Source organism: Pinus tabuliformis, chromosome 7 (genome assembly GCF_031772625.1).
Source record: "Pinus tabuliformis cultivar Carrire ecotype Pingquan chromosome 7, CPIR1, whole genome shotgun sequence".
Taxonomy (NCBI): Eukaryota; Viridiplantae; Streptophyta; class Pinopsida; order Pinales; family Pinaceae; genus Pinus; species Pinus tabuliformis.
The window spans coordinates 668,935,776-668,955,626 of record NC_142293.1 but is presented as its reverse complement, the minus strand read 5'-3'; the positions used below and the strand labels follow the sequence as shown (position 1 = coordinate 668,955,626).

General features: G+C 38.5%; 1 protein-coding gene across 1 annotated transcript in view; it reads left to right on the top strand.

Annotated features, from left to right (window-relative positions):
* Positions 1-19,851, top strand: part of LOC149249229 (uncharacterized) — a 194,239-nt gene that overhangs the window by 30,983 nt on the left and 143,405 nt on the right. Inside the window, exons 4-8 of the mRNA XM_089452400.1 lie at positions 13,240-13,348; positions 13,533-13,600; positions 13,742-13,867; positions 13,958-14,027; positions 14,136-15,252. Coding sequence (XP_089308526.1) covers positions 13,240-13,348; positions 13,533-13,600; positions 13,742-13,867; positions 13,958-14,027; positions 14,136-15,252 — 1,490 coding nt within the window. The remainder of the gene's footprint in view (positions 1-13,239; positions 13,349-13,532; positions 13,601-13,741; positions 13,868-13,957; positions 14,028-14,135; positions 15,253-19,851) is intronic.

The following is a 19,851-nucleotide window of genomic DNA, read 5'->3' as shown; positions in this document are numbered from 1 at the left end:
AAGTGAAATTATCGGACTTTTCCCATCTAGTCAAACCATTACAAATGACTAAATCGAAAGCCCCACATAGAGTAAGCAATTGTTCACCAAAGAGATTGCAACCCTTTTCCTCTGAAATTCTTTCCCACTGATGATTACTCTCTTCTGTAAGCTAGATAGGGTCACAATATTCTTTACAACAAACAATGTTAGCTTGCTCACTTGCAGTCCTAGCATTGAAATCACCCACTATAAGGACTTCACCTAGCTGAGAATATGTTGCAATATCTGCTTTAAAGGCTGCAAAGGGATCTTTGTGGTCAAGCCCTCTACTTTTGTAGATTTTTGAAACTTGCGATGCAATACAACACGCTGCAATTTTGATGTGATTTCTATTTTCTGATTTTTTAAACCAAATGAATTGCTTATTTGAGTCTTCTTTTTCTAGCTGAATGAAATGACCTTCTTTTTCTCTCACTAATGCCATGATACACCCGTGTCCTTTGCCATTCCCATTTCCTGTTGCCTTGTTCCACACTACCATCTTCCAATACCCTTTGAACAAAGGTGTCTTGCAACCTGTTGACCACTGGAGTGGCACCTGATGATTATATGAAGACTTCATGCCCAAGGATGATCCAGAGGACACTTGTACCATCAGATATCGTCAGTCAACAAAGTTTTTTTAACTCTACTTCTATCTTCTCATCATCTTTCTTGTACCCAGATTCCACAACCTACGGGGAATTGTCATAAGTGATACTAGTAATGATGAATTTTGAGTCTGTAACAAGCTTAGGATGTTGGGACTCAATAAACAAACAAGTACACCTTGGAGTGTTTTTTTAATCTAGTTAATTATCCCTTCTTTTTCAGAGGCAGATAATTTTCTAGATTTTTTCACTCATGTTTTACTCCGAAGCCGGGGTGACGGTTTGAAGGTTGAGCCTTTGACACATCTTAGTGTCTAGAGTCGATGTATATTACCATACTAGATCACACAAAAAATTTCGTGGAATTTGGTTAAGTCAACTTAGTCATTTTTTAATTTTTTAGATTTCTTGCAGGTCAAAAATTGCAAATAAAATTGTATTTAAATTGTAATAAGTGTAGTCTAGAGAAGTTGTATGGGGTATGAGTAATCAAAATTACATCTTTCACCCACAACTTTCTACTATAACACACTTTGAGGGGTTAATAATGTGTTTTGGACTCTCAAAACCCACTTTTTCTAAGTTTAGTGGGAAATCTGGCAATTAATTAAGTCAGAAATTAAATAAATGGAGAAAAATAAATATCCACACATGCTAAATGTTGTGGAAATGAGGTGGAAAATTATGGGGGAATTAAAGTGAAGTCTCAAGGTGATGTGGACTCCTTAAAATCAAGGAAAGGATATGTGCTCAAATAAAATCGAATTTCTAGTATTAAATGAAAACGCTGCTTGGAAATTCGAATTTGTGAAGTTAATGCACATTTGGGAGGATTTGGGAAAATATTTGGTGGAGATTTTTGTGGGAAATTGTCCCCACATGGGTTACCACCCATATACACTTGTCATTCCACTATAAAATTCGAATTTGGCACATAAGGGAAGAAGAAAATGATGCCCACTTGCCAGAATTTGATTTTTACACTTGGCATTGGAGCTCCATTCAACAAATTCGAATTTCTCTTTGGGATTGTCACCTCATGCCACTTGTTTAATAACTTCTACATTGGGATTGGCTCCAATGCCATTTGTCATTGTCATTCTTCATTGGGATTTGCTCCCAACTCTCTATATAATAGAGCCATGGGCTCTCACATTAAATAATATTTTTACTAGCTATTGTGCTTGCAGAAGCGCTGTTGCCTTGTACACTTTCAGAAATATCAATAAAGACTTTGGGGTTTCATTCATGAGGTGTTCCTCCTTTTCAAGTGTGATGAATTGTTGAGCATTGGTATAATTCCTTTTACTCATGCTTTGATCTAATTTTCTTCCATATGCTCTTGTAGATTTGTTAATGTAGAGCTATCTTGCATTGACATTTGATTTAGAAGTATGCTCTAGGTATAGAATGCTCTAGTTGGTTTTAAATAAATCTCTAGAGTTTCTTATCATTGTTTATTGTTAAATTATATGGAACTAATTATTGATTGAAGTTTTGTAGAGGGAACATCTTGTTGGGATTACAGAATCAAGCGTGAGGGGAAGTCTTTGGAGAGAGTCGAGACCAACCCACTCTTGATACATTCTTAAAAGAGCTCTCATTTGTTTTTTGAGCCTTCATAGTCTTATCTTACAAAGTGGTTTTGCAAGGATTTCGGCACATAGCTTGTACACAAACTGAGAACATCTAAATTTAAATATCTTTTAAAAAAACATTGTACTTCATTTCTTTCATTTGCTATATAAAAGCTTGAAGATGGCTAAGCAAAGACGAGAGTTTACTCTCACTCTTTAGCTTAGCCTTTTGTAAATTATAATTGCACATATACATTTTATCTTGCTGATTTTTCCATTAATACTTAACTTAGCAGCCATTGTTTGGATTGTTTGCTAACTCTTGTGTGGCATATTTTGAAGAGTAACTTCCCGCAACATCTAACAAGTGTTTGCAGGACCTTTGGCAAGTGTTGGGGGTTCGATTTCCAAGGATGTCGTGAACCCTTTTGAGGCTTATTTTGGCCAAGTCAAGTTCACTAGAGGGCTGCCCATTCTCCTCTCTAAGCCGTGGGCATTTGGAGGAAACTCACACCTTGTTTCCCTTGCATAAGTTTTGTGAGATCTTGCCACTACTTTCTCAAGAAAAGAGGTCTAGTGCATAGTTTTAAAAAACGGCCGTTTCGAAACGGAAACGGCCGAGTTGGTCCGTTCCATTGCCCTCCGGAGTGACTCGGTACAAAAAACGGCTCGGTTGGCCGAGTCAGCCATGACTCGGCCGAGTCATTCAGTGACTCGGCCGAGTCATGGCTGACTCGGCCAACTCGGCCGTTTCCCGTACTGACTCGGCCGAGTCACAAACAACGGCCCGTAACCCACTAAAACAATGATTTAACATTATTTTAATGAAATTTTAAGGGGTTTGTTGATTGGTTTGGACTTCAAGGTGTTTTATGAATTAGCTAAATGTTATTTGGGGTCCATTTCCCCCTCCCAAACCCTATTTAACACACTCAAATGCTCTCTACTATTGATATGCTATTCAAATTTCATGGTAATGTTAAATTCTTAAAGTAAAAGTGACATTCTCCTTAATCTTCATTTTCATCCTTTTACTTAAATTTTTAACATTACCATGAAATGACTCAGGATGTTTGAGAGTGGTTTCGGCCTCATTGGATTTCATATGGAGAAAGTAGAATTTTAGATTTCATTCAAAATCCGGCAAACTTATCAGTTATTCAGGATTTCAGGATTGGAGGATTGCAATGTTTCCATTGAATTTTGTCATGTATTAGGGTATGGAACTCGTATTTAATCAAGAGCACCAATCCCTCTATGTACCTTGATGTTAGTGACATTGGTTGTCGAATTCCTCTGGGATTCGCTCCCAAACTAGGAGCTTCTGAAAATGTTGCTCCCGCTCCTGTTTTCGCTCCTGCTCCCAAGTAACACAAAGAAGAGAAACCGTTTGGATAAAAAACGGTTAAATGATATAGTTTATGTCCAATACAACCTCCGGCTCAGATGAAACCATTTGCTGAACAAAAGACCTGATTTAGATCCCATTGTGTTGGAAGACATTGATCCAACATCAGATTGGGTAGTGGAGAGTCGTCCAGCAGAGTTTGATCCTGATGAGGATCTTGATTTAGATTTAGATATCGAGACATCAGTTGAACTTGAACATGCTGTTCAGTTGAATGCAGATCCCAATCCACTAGCCTCAGTGTCACAATCAACAAGGACTCCAGTTGTAGGTGCTTCCTCTGCTCAGCCACGACAAAAGCGCAGTCGCATATATACTCTATCTCAGCTTGCATTTGCTGCAGTTGCACAGCCTGCTAGTGGTACCACTTCTACAGCTGCAGTTGGAGATGATGATGATGAGGAGGAGCCATGGGGCCCCCTGTCTGACTCTGATGATGATCCAGAGATTGATCGACATGATCTTGGCTCCTCTGGCAGTAGCTACTAGCCAGTAGCTGTAGTACTAGTACTGGAGTCTGGTCACAGTTTACTTTTGTTGTAGAGGCCATTTCTAGCCTCCTTGGTTATGTGTTTTTTGTTTTGAGTCTTTGATCATGTATGACAGTTGACTATGTATTGCCATTGGGTACCATTTTGATATAATGGATTGGTTCATGAGCCTACTTTGATCATATGTTGTCTTCCATCTATATTATAATGCTGTGTGTTTGGAAACATGAATGAAAATCTTTAAAATTATGTTTAAAATCTTTAAAATTATGTTTTTTTATAAAATAAATAAATATTTAATGTATTTTTTACAACGACCGAGTCATTGAAATCGAGCCGGCCGAGTCATTACCGTTTCGGAGTCGGAGTCGGAGTCGATCCTCGGCCGAGTCGGAGTCGGAGTCGGAGTTTTAAAACTATGGTCTAGTGTCCAAGTTTCAAGCAATTATTGTGAGGACTCTCCTTGAAGTATAGTTGAGAACTTTGAAGGACCCTCTTCTCTTTGCAATATTAATAAAAGATCTAATTTTCTTGTGGGAGCTTGGGATTTCTCTCATGGTATCCTATCTCCCCATTTAGAGGGAGGCTTCTTTTGGGTGGATTGACATTTGCATGGTTTAAGCTTTCATACTTCATTCACTTACATGCATGCTTTAATTGGGAATTAACACAACCTCACTATCACATTTCATTAAGTTAATGTTTGTTACAATTTCATTTCAGCTTTGCATTCTCTATCTCATTTTTGCTTGAAGCTACAAGCTTACACTTCACTTTGGGCAATTCATCCTTTACATGCAAGCATTTTATATTCTTAACAAACTTTGATTTGTTTCCATTTACCTTGGTAAATTGTTTCATGAGCACTTGAATACATGCTTCAATTTTATGCTACATTGTTATCTTGAATATTGGAGCAATTTATTGTCATTGTCTGTTTGAAACAAATATTACTTTCAAGCAAATTACTTGTATCATTTTAGTTCATTGATGAAACACATGCAACACTTGTAAGCTAATTTTATTCCTCCAATTGAAGTTATAATTGCAAATTATGTTGAACACTATTTCATTTTCAAGCATTGCAAATCAATCTCTTTGAAGCATTTGCATGTATCATTATTTTAATTTTGGGAATTAACACAATTTGCATTTCATATAGACATTTTAGTGTAGGAAGGCCCCAAGCCTCATTAAAATCTTACCTCCAACATAAGTTGGTTGAAGTAGACATTTTAGGGATCCTCTACTCCTCTATTGACTCCTCACTGTGAGATCCATATCATTGGGCGAGGGTGAGGTCTGAGGATTGAAGAGTTAAATTGTAATCTTGTTGTAGAGCTAATTAATAAAATTAACCAAGAGCACTTTCCATTACATTTACTTTACTTGTTTCTTGATGGTTTGAGTTTTCATATGCAAAGTCTATTCCAAAAGCAAGTATTGTAATCATTTCAAACAAGTGTTTTCTTTTCATGTTTCAAGTCTAATTGCTTATTGATGTCTTGGTTTAGCACTTCCTTTCTTTTACATTTCCAAATTAATTACTAATTTTTGGGTTTTGGCAAGATATGTTTCACATGTTTTGATTTATAAAGTTGATTATCTCAAAAGCATTTTGTATTTTACATATCTTGTGCTAACAATTCTTATTTACATTTCAGGGTTACTTTGTTTTCTCTTTTGAGAGCATTGCATTTTACTTTGAGCAAATATATCTTTAAATTGTTGAGCAAATTCCTTATAAGGCACTGGTTTTATGGTTTTTAATCATATTAATGATTGACATTGTTATTTCAAGTTGCTCACTTCATATTTGCCCATAAATCCTTAAAAGTAATCCATTTTCACTATAACACTCTTCTAGAAAATCACATATTTTATATTAACTTTTCATTAGGGACCACCCCCCTTAGCTAACTTAGGAGATAGCTCAAACCTAAGTCACCTGACATGGGGATTCGAGACACGTAGGATTCGAGATTCGTGGTGTCGGATTCGGACACGCTGACCCCCCGGAACAGGACACATAGGATTCGTTATATATTATTTTATTATATATATATATATATATATATATATATATATATATATATATTAAAAATTAGATATTTCTTACACAAATTTTAATTAATGATACAAATTTATTGATTTCAAACATAGATCTTCATCTATAGCTATTAGCATGCATAGTACATACAAAATTCAAATAAATGTCTGTGGTACTGGTCACATAAATGATAAATCTATTAAAAATTTAAATCACGATTCATAATTCATAACTGAAAGACAACTTACAACTACAAGATAGTAAGATAAACACACTGACAACTGTAGTTTTCTCATTAAGTCATCAAATCAAAATGTGTTACATAGGTAGTGCTGGTGCAATGCCAATGGCAAATAGAAGTAGAAAATATAAAACAACTACATGTATACAAGCCTCAAGGCATCAATCAGCAATAGCATCAGAATCAGCATCAATGTCCTCATCATCATGGTCCCCATTGCTCTCCTCTGAATCCTCCTCCTCCCCTGTATCCATAGTCACCTCTGCATCTGCTGGTGTGGAGGTTGACCCCTCTAAGTCATTAAATCTAACAAGCTCTAGCACTGGATCATTGAGATCCATGTTGGCCAATGCCAACTCAACAATGGTGTCCAAACCCATATCATCAGGAAAGACATCCCACATCTTTGTCTTCCCCCCCAACCACTCTTCCCTCTGCCTGTAAATAAGACGAATGTTGGTGTGCATATACACCATTGTCTCTGCCCTGGACTGCTCAAGCCTGCGCTTCTTCACATTATGCAAATTCCCATATGTGCTCCAATTCCTCTCGCAACAAGAGGATGAAGTCACCTGAGAGAGGAGCCTCATGGCTAACTGCTGAAGAGGAGGGCTTGTTGCCCCATGATTTGCCCACCAAGAATAGGGCTTCTTAGCCCCCCTGTCTCTAATCACATCATAACCTCCAAATCGACCACTGCCAGTGGAAAACTCTGCAAAGGCATCCTCCACCTCAGCAAGCAATGCACTATCCTGATAAATCCGCTTGAATGCCTCTTTCCTCCCCTGTGAGATTTCACCATCCATGTGAGGAGGGAATCTGCGGGAAGGTCCACCATTCAGCCACTCATGGCTGTAGTATTTGGGGTTCAATGAGTGAGCCAAACAATGTAAAGGTGTACAATTCTTGTCCCATCTGCTGACAAGAATATCATGTATGGTATCGCAGAAGGCCTCTGGTGATGTCTCATACTCGGGGCACTCACTCTGTAGAATAATGCTCCTCACAGAATCAATCATGGAATCCCATCCTTCATAAACCTCTCCTAGGATGGGTTTGTCTGTATCTGCAACTCGAAGCAAAGAAATGATAGGGTCCATGATCCGAATAATTAGATCTACCCTCTCCCACCAAGCATCATCTAGCACTGTGTCCTTCACTCTTTTAGAGGCTACCTGATCTGTCTTTCTCCAAAAAGACCAAAACTCAGAAATAACCATGGACCCAAGAGCGGTCTTGACCTCCCTCAACCTCTTCAACATCATGAATGCAGATGCAAATCGTGTATCAATAATCTTCAACAATGATAGATTGCTGTACTCCTTGTAGATAGTGAGGGCATTTGTATGATTTTGCACAAAGTTACGGATATGTCTTGCATCCTCAATAATGCTTCCAATCAAAAGCACATCAGAAGCAATGGATTTCAGTGCTAAGTTCAATGAATGGACAATGCAAGGTGTCCAAAAAACTTGTGGATATTCAACTTCCACAATCATGCCAGCAGCCTTGCAAACAGGTGCATTATTTGTAATGATTTGCACACAAGAATCAACACTTACATCTTCAACAATTTTAATAAATAACTCACCCATAAATTGTGCATCTTTGTATTCGCCAAGTGTATCCACTGCTTTCATGAAAACTGGACCATTCAAGGAAGACACCATGAAGTTGATGATTGGGTGTCGTGCTGGATTTGTCCATCCATCAGAAACAATGCTAACCCCAGATGTTGGCCATGATGCTACAATAGGCTCAAGCATTTTTTGCACCTCTTTTTTTGCCTTCGTCAACAATGTGGTTCTCAGCTTCTCTGACCCAGGAGGCACATACCCTGCTGGAGCCCCTTGAGTTAGAGCTCGGCACATCTCAATAAATAAAGTTGAAGTAGAACTCTCTCTTTTTGATGCTTGTCCCCCAGTAGAAGTAGAACTCTCAAATGGAAATTTGGTGGTGGCTTTCCTAAAAAATGTAAGGGGGTCTTCATTGTTGGGTTTTTTTGATTTTGAAGCCACATGTTCAATACCAACATTGGCCTCCTTTTCCAATTCTTTTCTCTTTTGTGAAGTAATAGCTCTACAAGCTCCAATCCCACAACTAGGTAAAGCCAACAAATGTGATTTCACACGGTAATATGTGCTTTTGAAAGAAATGTTGCAAAAGTTGCATTTCCATTGCACATTGCCTCCTCCCTTTCCCTTCTTGTTTGGCCCATCCTCTCTTGTGACATATTTCCACAATGGATATTTATCATTGTCTTTAAGTCCTCTTCCCTCAACATTACTTGCAACAGACTCTGATGATATTGGGGGAGGAAGGGCATCTCTACCCATGACATTCTTGCCCTTCCTTTGCCCCCTAACTGCTGCCTTTGATTGAGCCATGAATACTGTTACCTGTAAAAGAAATGAACAATAAATTTGTAAATAAAAAATCATATACAAATTGCTGTAAAAAATGCATGGAAGAAAGACATACATGACAGGTCTAGATAACTGCCAATTTGGAGCTGTGGTGGTCTAAATTTGATAGTATATCCCGAGGAAGAAAGACATACATGACAGGACTAGCTTCAAATTGTTTTTTTAAACGAAATCCACCAAAAATGAGTGCCAAAATATAGAGTGTACTGTGTAACAATAGTAAGCAGGTGTTCAAATATCCGTAAACCAAAATATGGGCTAGTCAAAATGTTGAAGTTAGATAGGTCAGCAGGTGTTCAGATATCCGTAAACCCCTCTCCTTTAATTGCAGGGTGCTTGGATGGTTAATGCTTAACAAAAGCCTAGTTGTTAACTTGTTAAGGATAGCATCCATCACTCAAACTTAACAGATGGTTTCCACATGATTTATCATAAAACAAAGACAATTTTAGCATGTCTTTTGGAAATTCAAGGTTGCCAGAGTATTCTGAGAATGGGTTACCAACGACCACTGAGACACTGTTCTCTTTGGTTAACTTCTATTAAAAAGGAGCCATTTTGGGGGATGGATAGATCACCAAACAGTTTAGCAGAGGTCTATGGAACACCATAACACTTGCCTCTTCTTGTGTGAAAGAAAATTAACATAAAAAAAGGATGTCTTGCTGTTACAGTACACATAATTAAATAGATTCCAGATATAAAGTTATTTCATTACAAATCGACCCCATTCATAACAACCGCAGGGTCCATACTATTATAATGTAAACCATTAATGGTTCACCACCCCATTCATTAGTTTATGGAAGAAATTGCATTCTACAAACAGTGAGATCAGAAATGCACTTACTTGGTGGTCGATTCTCCTTGCTGAATGCTCTACTCCCTGCTGCAAACCCTTCTCCACTTGCCAACAGCTCACAAAACACTTGCCAAATGAAAATATGCGTGGCTGTAATGAGCAAACACGCCCTTTTCATACCCGCGCAGGTCGCTTTTTGAGCTTAGCGAGTCCTGGAAACAGGACACGATCGTGACACGCAGATGAAAATCGTGACACGACCTCGGATTCGACGAGTCAGGAAAGGACACGACGTGTCATTGGATTTGGACACGAATCTGGACAGAATCGTGTCGGATTCGCTGGATTCGGGATTCGAGGGGCCTTTAGGGCGAATCCGGTTATCTAGGCTCAAATAGAGAGAGTCGGGATTAGTGTGACAGCCCCTTCTCTGAGTTCCCTGCCACCAACCACACCTTGTGGGGTTGAAGGCTTTTTTCACTGACTTGTAGGTAGGTGTAGGCGGCAGGGTCAACACACCCTTCATGCTCATGTGTTTCTATGAGGCAAATTATGTCTCTATCTTCTGTAATAGGCCCTAACCCAGGTCCTCGTCTCCATTGGTAACCTCTGCAATTCCAACAAACTAATATTAAGGAAACCTAGGTATGGCTTGATTGCTATTTGTTTTGACATGCAAGACTCACCGTTTTGTCTTTGTCCGTCCTTGCCACCACAACTTTACCTTTATAAATCCATGCTCTCTTGCCCTCATCTCTTGCTGCCCTAACCTTTGACATTTCCTCCCTCCTTTCCTCTTGTTGTCTTACAGTTAAATCTTCTTCTAGAAAAAAGCGAGAACCCCTCAAGAGTTGCTTCTTGCTTAGAATGGTATATTTATCACGCAAGCTAGGCATGATGACTTTTATGGGCTTGGCTCTCTCAACATTAAACTTACCTACCCTCTATGCTTGGCATATTTGTCCTTGCCATAGCAGCTTGTCTTTCAAGAAGTTCCTTGCAAGGTCAAGAGTACATTCCCTTACAATTTTTTTTTTCACTTTTACTTATAAAAATGCCTTATTTTCTCTCTTACATTTTTGTATAATTATAAAACTACTTTTAATGCCAAACGAAATATTCCTTTTCTTAAAAATTAATCCAAAAAAGAAACTTTTTTGATAATGTGAGTGTACGGAGAGGGTCATGACTAATGGAATGTACGATTGTATGGACATGGCATTTGCAATTTAATTCATTGAATGAGGATGTGTACGGTTGGTACGATCGACTGAAAAATATGGCAGACTATATGGGAAATAATTTGCAAACTTGTACGGATAATTCGCCCGAAATTAATTTAAATATGGGCCGTATGGATGAATGCAAATTTATATGATGAATTTTAGTTGACCAATACAAAATTAAAACGAACCGTGTATGGCGGATTGCACACTGGAATTGTATAGATTATAATGGCTGTTTGCGGGCACTGAACAATGGGTGAACTTGGCTGATAGCGTGACGTTGGTAGCTGCGATCAAAGAGAACACAAGAAAGAAGGATTTAGGGTTGGCAGAAGATTGGCAGTGCGGGGAAGTTTGACGGAGGAGTAGAGTGGTGTCAGTAGTTGGTGGTTGTAGGGTTGCAACTTTTAATAATTTTTCTAATTATTATTTTAATATTATATATATTATTTTCTTCAATTTTAAAAAATAATATAATATCTTTTATGTTTTATTTCTCTGTTACACGAGAACCGTTCCCAAGAGTTGGCAAACTCGTTCCAATGGTTCCCGCGCTCCCGAGAGCTTTGGAACTGTATGGGAATGTTTCCTTTTCAATGAGAGTTGCAATGGGAGCTTGGGAAAGTTCCGGGAGCTTTGAAGACTGGTTTTTTTGGAGTTCCAGTGTTCCTTGGGGTTGGGGAATACAAAGCCTGTAGAGAAATAAGCTGCATTGCCCACAAAACATGAGCCTACGCTGAAACATCCTTAACACCAATATCCTTAATTGAGAAAATGGAGGAATCTCTTCATGGGTTAAGGAAGCGTGTGGCACCTCGATGTAAGGGCGATATCTGGGATGTCATGCTGATGAGTATTTCTTTTGTCGTTTATGTATATATATTGCAGAAGATTGTGTGTGCATATTGTATGTGGTAGTCAATACATAAACATTAGAGTTGCTTTACTTTTTCTCTTAAGAACAACTAGAGAAACATATGTAAAACTGTTCGTTTGTTTTTTTAAGCCAGATTGTTTCAAAGACTCGTCATGTGTCAGAGAACTGATAATGAACTTGACATTTTAATATTTTATATATATAAAAGGGAGAGACTCCCGGAGAGAGACACCCAAAGAATATATTTATATATAAGAGAGATTATATATTTATTATTTATATATTTAAATTGATTTTAATATTTTAATATTTTGATTCAATATTAATTTTGATTATTATATAAATTATATAATTAAAAAAATATTTTTTATTTTTATATTTTAATTTTTTTATTATATAATATAACCCCTCCCCATTAGCTGTTTCCGTTAAATTTTAGGGAAACCTATAGCCGTTCCCGACACCTGTACCCAAGTTCCCAACGTTCCCACGTTCCAAAAACTCATGCAACATAGTTTTATTTAGTATAATTATTTTAATATTTGCACTGCTTTTTTGTAATTTTTTATTATTTTTTAATCTCTGAAAAATGGGCAAGGCTTGTTTTTTTTCTTGGTCATAAATGTTAGAATTGGAGAAACTCCACAATTTTTGAGTGTGTGGCTAAGCCTCTTAAAAAAAAGTGTGGCCAATGACCAGATCAGACTGGGTTTGATACCAAGGGCCATCAAACTGACTTTGATATCAATGTTTGTTATCATACAAATATTCAGAATATTTGGAATATGAGAATATCCAACATAGAATAAATAATATATATAAATAAATGATTTGATTCCAACAGTGATATAATTGGATACAATGAGGGTCTTGTATATAGCTAAGTGGGAATAACCTTTCATAAGGAGTCATGCGTTTCTCATAGAAACATGTCCTTTCATGTGTCTCTTCATTAACTATTAATTATTATTATTTTTATTTATTTATTGATATAGTTATGTTCATAGCAGACTGAACTATCAGGCCCGAAACATTCTATACAGGAAAGAAAATCGTACACATGGTCTCCAGCACTCAAAGATGTTTCATAAAACTTGTTTCTTGCATTTCATTCTAGAATTAAAGCACTTGAGGACAGTCAAGGATGGTCTCAGTTGTCATTTTAAATACAATGTTGGACAACATTGACTATACTTGGCAACTTACAAACTCAGAGACTCATCTTGCTATTGACTGCTCATCTAGGAATACCTTCTTGGGATTATTGTTTCGATGTATGGCCTTGTCAACTGTTTCAATTCTCTGCTAGGTAGGAAACAAACTCTCAGCAAATTGTCATTACAATCTTATTTTGTATTCCTGCATCTCACAATAGTAATTACAGAGGCTTTAATTGAAGCATCGGATTTGCATTATTGTCTTATGAGTTTAGCTACAGAAAAGGACTCTTATTGAATCATATTTTAAAAGTTTAATTTGGTTGCATCTTTTGTTTGGAAATACTTGCAGGTGCGTTTTCATCCATTCCATCAGGGAATTCTTGCAAGTGGGAGCTTGGATCATGAAGTCCGCCTCTGGGATGCAAATACAGCACAATCCCTTGGTTCACGAGACTTCAGTAATACTTATATAATCATCCATCAGTTCATGTTGAGATCTTTGATATGCTTAATTAGATGGGTTCTTATGCATTACTGGAAGTTAGTTTATTTGGGTTACACTCAAATACTATTTTTCTGCAGTTCTGAAGTTAAGCCTTCTCTTTATATCATTTCCATTTGGTGTTGGCCATTGTGTTGCAGACCGTCCCATTGCTTCCATTGCATTTCATGCTCAAGGAGATCTACTAGCTGTAGCTTCTGGCCACAGGGTAATGAAATGAGTTCAATATTTCATGTTGTCTTGTACAGAGATGCTGCATATCTTAGATTCAGTGGACTATAGACTTTAGTTTGTGCTTCGTGCAGATTGGGTTTTTATATGATGCAAGTGCCATGGTTTGATTTGTCAGTTGTATATTTGGCGATATAATGAAAAGGGAGACACATCAGCACCTATAAGTATACTCCGGACTCGTCGGTCGCTACGTGCAGTGCATTTTCATCCTCATGCTTCTCCAATTTTGTTAACTGCTGAGGCATGGAAGCTTTTGTGTCCTTTGAACATGTTTAATGATCTTATCCTATCACTTGCTACATGTGCAATTTCTTCTGACTTTTTCTTGCAGGTTAATGATCTTGATGCTGCTGATTCTTCTATGGCAGTGGCTTCTTCACAATACTTACCATACCTTCCAGGTTAATGATCTTGATGCTCCTGATTGTTCAATGACGATCGCTACATCCCATGGATACTTGAGAGTACCTTCCACCTGATATTCTTCATGCCTGTTAATATTACTGCAGGTTCTGGAATCCCTGTCTCTAGTGCCAGTTCTGAATACTTGATGCCTTTTACTCAGTTTCTCTTGCCTGATGCTATGGCCAATCGAAATAATATGAGAGATTCACAGCCTGAAGGCTTGTTAGTTGCCTCCAATACTAGAGAATCGGAAGCCAAAAATACCGAAACTCTAGAGTCAGTGAGAGCACTAGACCTAGAAAAAAATGCTGCTACAGATGCCCCAGTTGATGTCCATGCTCAAGTGTCAAATGCAGAATCTTTGCCAGAATCAGTAAACCCTGGTCACATTCCTGAAAGTGAGCCAGAAAGCAACGTCTATGAATCTGGGGTTGACATGTTGTTGAGAGCAGCAGAAGAGCATCTGAGAGACTGCCAAAGGAATCATGTTAGTCTTGCAGGGGAAGTGGAAGATTTAGAGTTGTCAAACCATCCTGAAACATCGGGCAGAATGGAGCCTGGATGTGACAACCTTGTTGAAAGTTCTATTTCCGGGTTACCTGAGAGGCAACAAGGACAAATAATAGCAGCAAATCCTGACACGTGGACCTCAAGTATTCCTCAAAGAATGGATGTGCAGTTATTTTTTGGAGGTCGGCAGATGCATCAGTTTCTTCCTTTTGGAGATCAACCAGGTTGGGAGTTACCTTTCTTACAGGGGTTGATGATGGGTCAGACACAGGCTGGTTTACATCCAAATCTGCCAATAACTGAAAGTTTGCCAGCTATTCAACTAATGCCATCAGATGCCAGGATATCTGATTTACATCAGTTACAGCAGAACCGCGCAGTTTCACTGGCGAGAGCTGCAGTGGCTCCTGGTATGGCCACAACCAGACTTGATAGAAGGTCTACAGGACGTCATCCCATTCAAGCTCAAGTGAGCTCACAGGGGGGTACTGGATTTGGATTGCGTAATGGAACTGAAAGTGGACAAGCAATTTTTGATATTCCTGAAGTTGCAGCGACACAGGCAACCTTTGCTGTGACAGCTGCACTGACAGCTGCTGAACTACCATGCACTGTTAAATTAAGAGTATGGCCTTTTGATGTTAAAAACCCTTGTGCCTTGCTTGATTCAAAGAGATGCCGATTGACGATACCACATGCTGTCCTATGCAGGTATGCTGCCATTTCTCTTTTATGGTCTACTGTTGCTGGCAACTGAGTTTTAGCACAAAAGTCAGCATATTATAGCTGGAAAGTTTTCATTATCTTACAATGAATTATGCCAAGATATATATCTGCTCAATGTTGCATGAAGCGGGGACGATTTTTGGAAGCGGGGACATGGAAGCGTCATTTTCCAAAAATCTAGGAAGCGAAGCGTCTGCTATATATATATATTATATTTTTTTTGCATTTATACTCAAAACAAACATCCCAAATACCAAATTAGTTGTAGAAGACATGAAAACATGCATATTTTTGCATAAATCAAGATAGATATGGCATCCATGATTCCATTGTAGTTACTAGTATGTACATCAATGATTAATTATTCGAACATCAACCATCTATATTTTAGCAATTACAAACATACATCAAATTTTTAAGCATATTATAAAACATAAAACATTTAAGCATATTATAAAACATAAAACATAGAGCATATTATGATTTATCTAGCAAGTGAGCAACTGTCAACATTTGTCATGTCCAAAATTCAAATAATAATGTTTACAAAATAGGTCACTTGGTCACCGCCAAGACAAAAAGGTTCAAATTCACAAGCCTACAAGTCTAATGATTAATCTATGACAAAAGTAGTAAATTGTGAATATATCTACTAATCTCTCCTCCTTCCACCACGAAGAGAACGTGGCAGCGGGCCTCCACGTGGTGGCAATGAAGAAGATGGTGCCTGTGGAAGTTGTGGCACTGAAACTAATGAAGACGAACCCCCTGCTGTTGGTGTTGAACCATGGAACCTAGGAACCAAGGGACCAGATGGGGGTGGCATCTCAACACGATCATCATCATCCTGGAATCGCTCAAAAAATTCATACAAAAAAAAACACTAGTTAACAAAAAAAATTAAAAACATGAATTAGAGAAATGCTTTATAAGCAAAATTCATACCACAATGGACATACCTGGATAAGAGCATCCTCTAATTGCTCTAATCGCAACACTCCATCCTCCAAATTGGGCTCCTCTAGATTCCTATCCCAAATCTTAAGGTCTTTATTAGTCTTTGCATCATCATAGTAATGGGACAACAATCGCAAGTTGTAATGAACATAAACCAAGCTCTCTGCCCGGTCTAAACTCAACTTGTTCCTTTTAACATTGTGGATGAAAGAATAAGAGCTCCAACACCTCTCTGCAGAAGAAGTGTTTACCACTTGTGATAACACCCGCAATGCCAAAGTCTGTAGAAGTGGAGTAGCCCCTCTATGCATGTTCCACCACTCAAGAGAAGAAAAAGTCTCTCAATCTCTAATTGCATGCATGCTCCCAAATGGACTAGTGTTAAGCGTATGGTTGCTCAACTATCTCTGTACCATGGCAGCCTCCTCTTCATCAGGGATTAATTTACTCAATGCAATCATATATTTTTTGTGAACCTCTTGATCTTGGTGTGGTTTTCTCCTGCTTTTCCCCCCAGGTGCTGGTGTTGAAAGCCATGATGGATGATAGTATTTAGGTGTCAAAACATATGCTAATGCATGCAATGGAACATTTAGTATTTCCCATCGGTTTTCCACCTCTGCACGAATATAATTGTACAAGGTGATATCTCTAGGCTTAACAATGTCTTTAATCTGCCCCAACATGCCATCCATTTGCTCATACACCTCCCCAATTATTGGTCGATCTGAATCTCCAAACTTGATCATGTAATAAATTGGTTTGGTGAATTGCAAAACATATTTAACCTGTGACCAAAAGTACATGTCAAGAATAGTGTCCTTGGCTGCATTAGCACCATCTCTATTAGTGTTAATTTCATCCCATGTTTCAACACACACCATATTAGTTAAAGCTTGTCTCACCTTCACTAGCCGCTTAAAGGTGAGGTAATAACTGGCAAATCTTGTCTTTGCAAGTTTAAGCAACTGCAACTTGGAGTAAGTGCCATAGAAGTAGTTTACCCTTGTATGCCCTGTGATGAATTTAATGAGCTGCTTCCCTCTCCTGTAAAGCTCATTAATCCACCCACATTCTTTATGCTTCACAATATCATGCATCAAAAGGTTCAATGTGTGAACCAGGCACCCAGACCAAAAGATGTGTGGATGAGTACGCTCAATAATTTTTCCTACTGCCTTACAATTTGCTGCATTATCTGTGATCACTTGAACCACATTATTCAGACCAACATCTTTGATTGATTGCAATAGGAGATTTGCAATGTTTTGGGAAGATGCACTGATGGAGGAGGAGTCATGACATGTAATAAATTCTGCACCACTAGCAGAAACACCAAGAACGTTTATCAAATGTTGGTTTCTATTATTTGTCCACCCATATGATACAATGGATACCCCACAATCTACCCACTCATTTGTAAAACGTGTCAAATCTCTTTGAACCTTTGCTTTTTCTCTTTCTAATAACATTGTTCTAGCTTTCTCATAGTTGGGGGACTTGTATCCTTTTGGGGCTTCATTGATGGCCTTTACCATTTCATGCCAATAGGGAGAGCGAAGCACATTGAATGGTACACCGCAAGCACAAAGAAATCGGACTATCTTTCCATCCACATCATCCCTCCCAGCAACATTAAGGAAATCCCCTATTGTTCTTTTACCTCCAGAGCTTCCAAAAGTACCATGAGGAGATGAACTACCAAATCTAGAGGTTGCACTTGATTCAGAATGAGTTTTTTGTTTCTTGTTTTTTTGTTGTGCAACCTCCTCTATTTGGATGTATTTTCTTCTTTGTTCAGCTGAAATGTTTGGGCAAATTTGTATCCCCACAACACCCTTTTTATCATCACTGTCCATCACCCCACAAAGATGCCTCCTCACACGGGTATATGAACCACTAAATGGTTTTCCTCCATGACAACCATGAGGGCACAAAAATTTGTAGCTTCCACCACCCTTTCCCCCTTCAAGTTTGGTCACATAGTTCCACAAGGGTGTTAATGCAACTTTCCCCTCTAGTGTTTCAGTTTTCCCTTCAGGTTCAACTTCATCCCTTTCCTCTTCAAACCCTTCCTCCTCATCATACATTGGGTCACTCATATTGGGACCACTATCTTCTTGTGCTTCTTCCCTTCTATTCCTACTCCGTACATAGAAGCCAAAAGAACACCATCTTGGAATATGGATATAGGTGGTGGACAACTTGCAATTAAATAAGCAAGTAGAAACAATGGGAAAGAGTAGGAGAGGGAGGAGAAAAATACAAAAAAATGTCAAAAAAATAAGGGAGTTTGGGGTTTGCAGTTAACCTCTTTAGCTCTTGTAGATGGAAGTCCACCAAGCTCCTACTCGTTCTCCTAGCTCCTCTAAGCTCCTACTCCAAGCTCCTCCTCCTTTCCTAGCTCCTCCAAGCTCTCCTCTCTTCTCTTCTCTTCTCCAACTCTCATAAACTCCAAGTGAGAAAATGAGAGATGAATGGGGGGTTCAATCCCTTTATTCCTCACCCTAACCCAAGGTGGACCCACCCCCAACAAACCAAAATGCCAAAAAAAAAACAACGCTTTTTTGGCCGTGCGGCGGAAACGGAGGAAGTTGTACGGAATCGCTCGTGATCCGTATGCTTCGTATGGCCGAAGCACCGTACGAAGCGCGTTTCAATGCTTTTCGGTCACACGCTTCCGAAATTCCAAGAAGCATGTTTATTAGCCCGAAACGCGTTACGTACGGCGCTTACCCCACGCGTTACGTACGGCGCTTACCCCACGCGTTCGTACGGATTGCGGATCGGGTTTTTGATCCCGGGGGGGGGGGGGACGTTTCCTGCAACACTGTATCTGCTCATTATGTTGTAATTTTATCAAAACCATACCTTTATTCTTGCTTTGGTTTCTAAAGGATGAAAGATTTTGTGCAGTGTGAAGCTAACTGATGCTTGGCAATTTCCAGGGAACTGAGACATTTCCTTCTCTAGCATGAATGTTTATTGTTGTTTCCGAATCAGTTTCACAAGTCTTGGTCCTTGTGGCTATTTGTCATTAATTTTTGGAAGTAGATTTTTTTGGGAGAAAATTCTGTTTGATACATGAATTTAGATAAGCATGAATTTCACTTTCATTAAAATGATAGACATATAAATACATGTTTATGACCTTTGGATTCAGCTTCCAAAGTCACTTGCACTCCTGATGACTATTCATATTAACTTGTGACTCTTTTCATTCTTTCACAAGTGAATAATATAATTTACCATAACCCTTATGAACTAGGTTTCCAACAAATTGCACATATATTATATAGAAAAGAAAAGGGGCTGGCTATCTTGGCAGTGAACTCGGAAACAAGGTCCAAATAAGCACCAATGGATAAATTTTTAGCTTCTTTAACTAGCAAAAATTCTTTGGCTTCAAGTTGGCAACTTACCTCATCAACTCACAACTTCTGAAAAGCAAAGATAGCACATACATTCCTTCAAATACATTTAGAGTGCAATTTCCAAAGACAATACAGATATGAATATGCATGCAAGCCAAAGGAAAACATAAAGGCCGCAAACAAGGGCGTTGCAATCCCTAAGCAAGGCTTCCCTTCAGGTGTGCTTCCTTGGAGCAAGGATGGAAGTTTATGC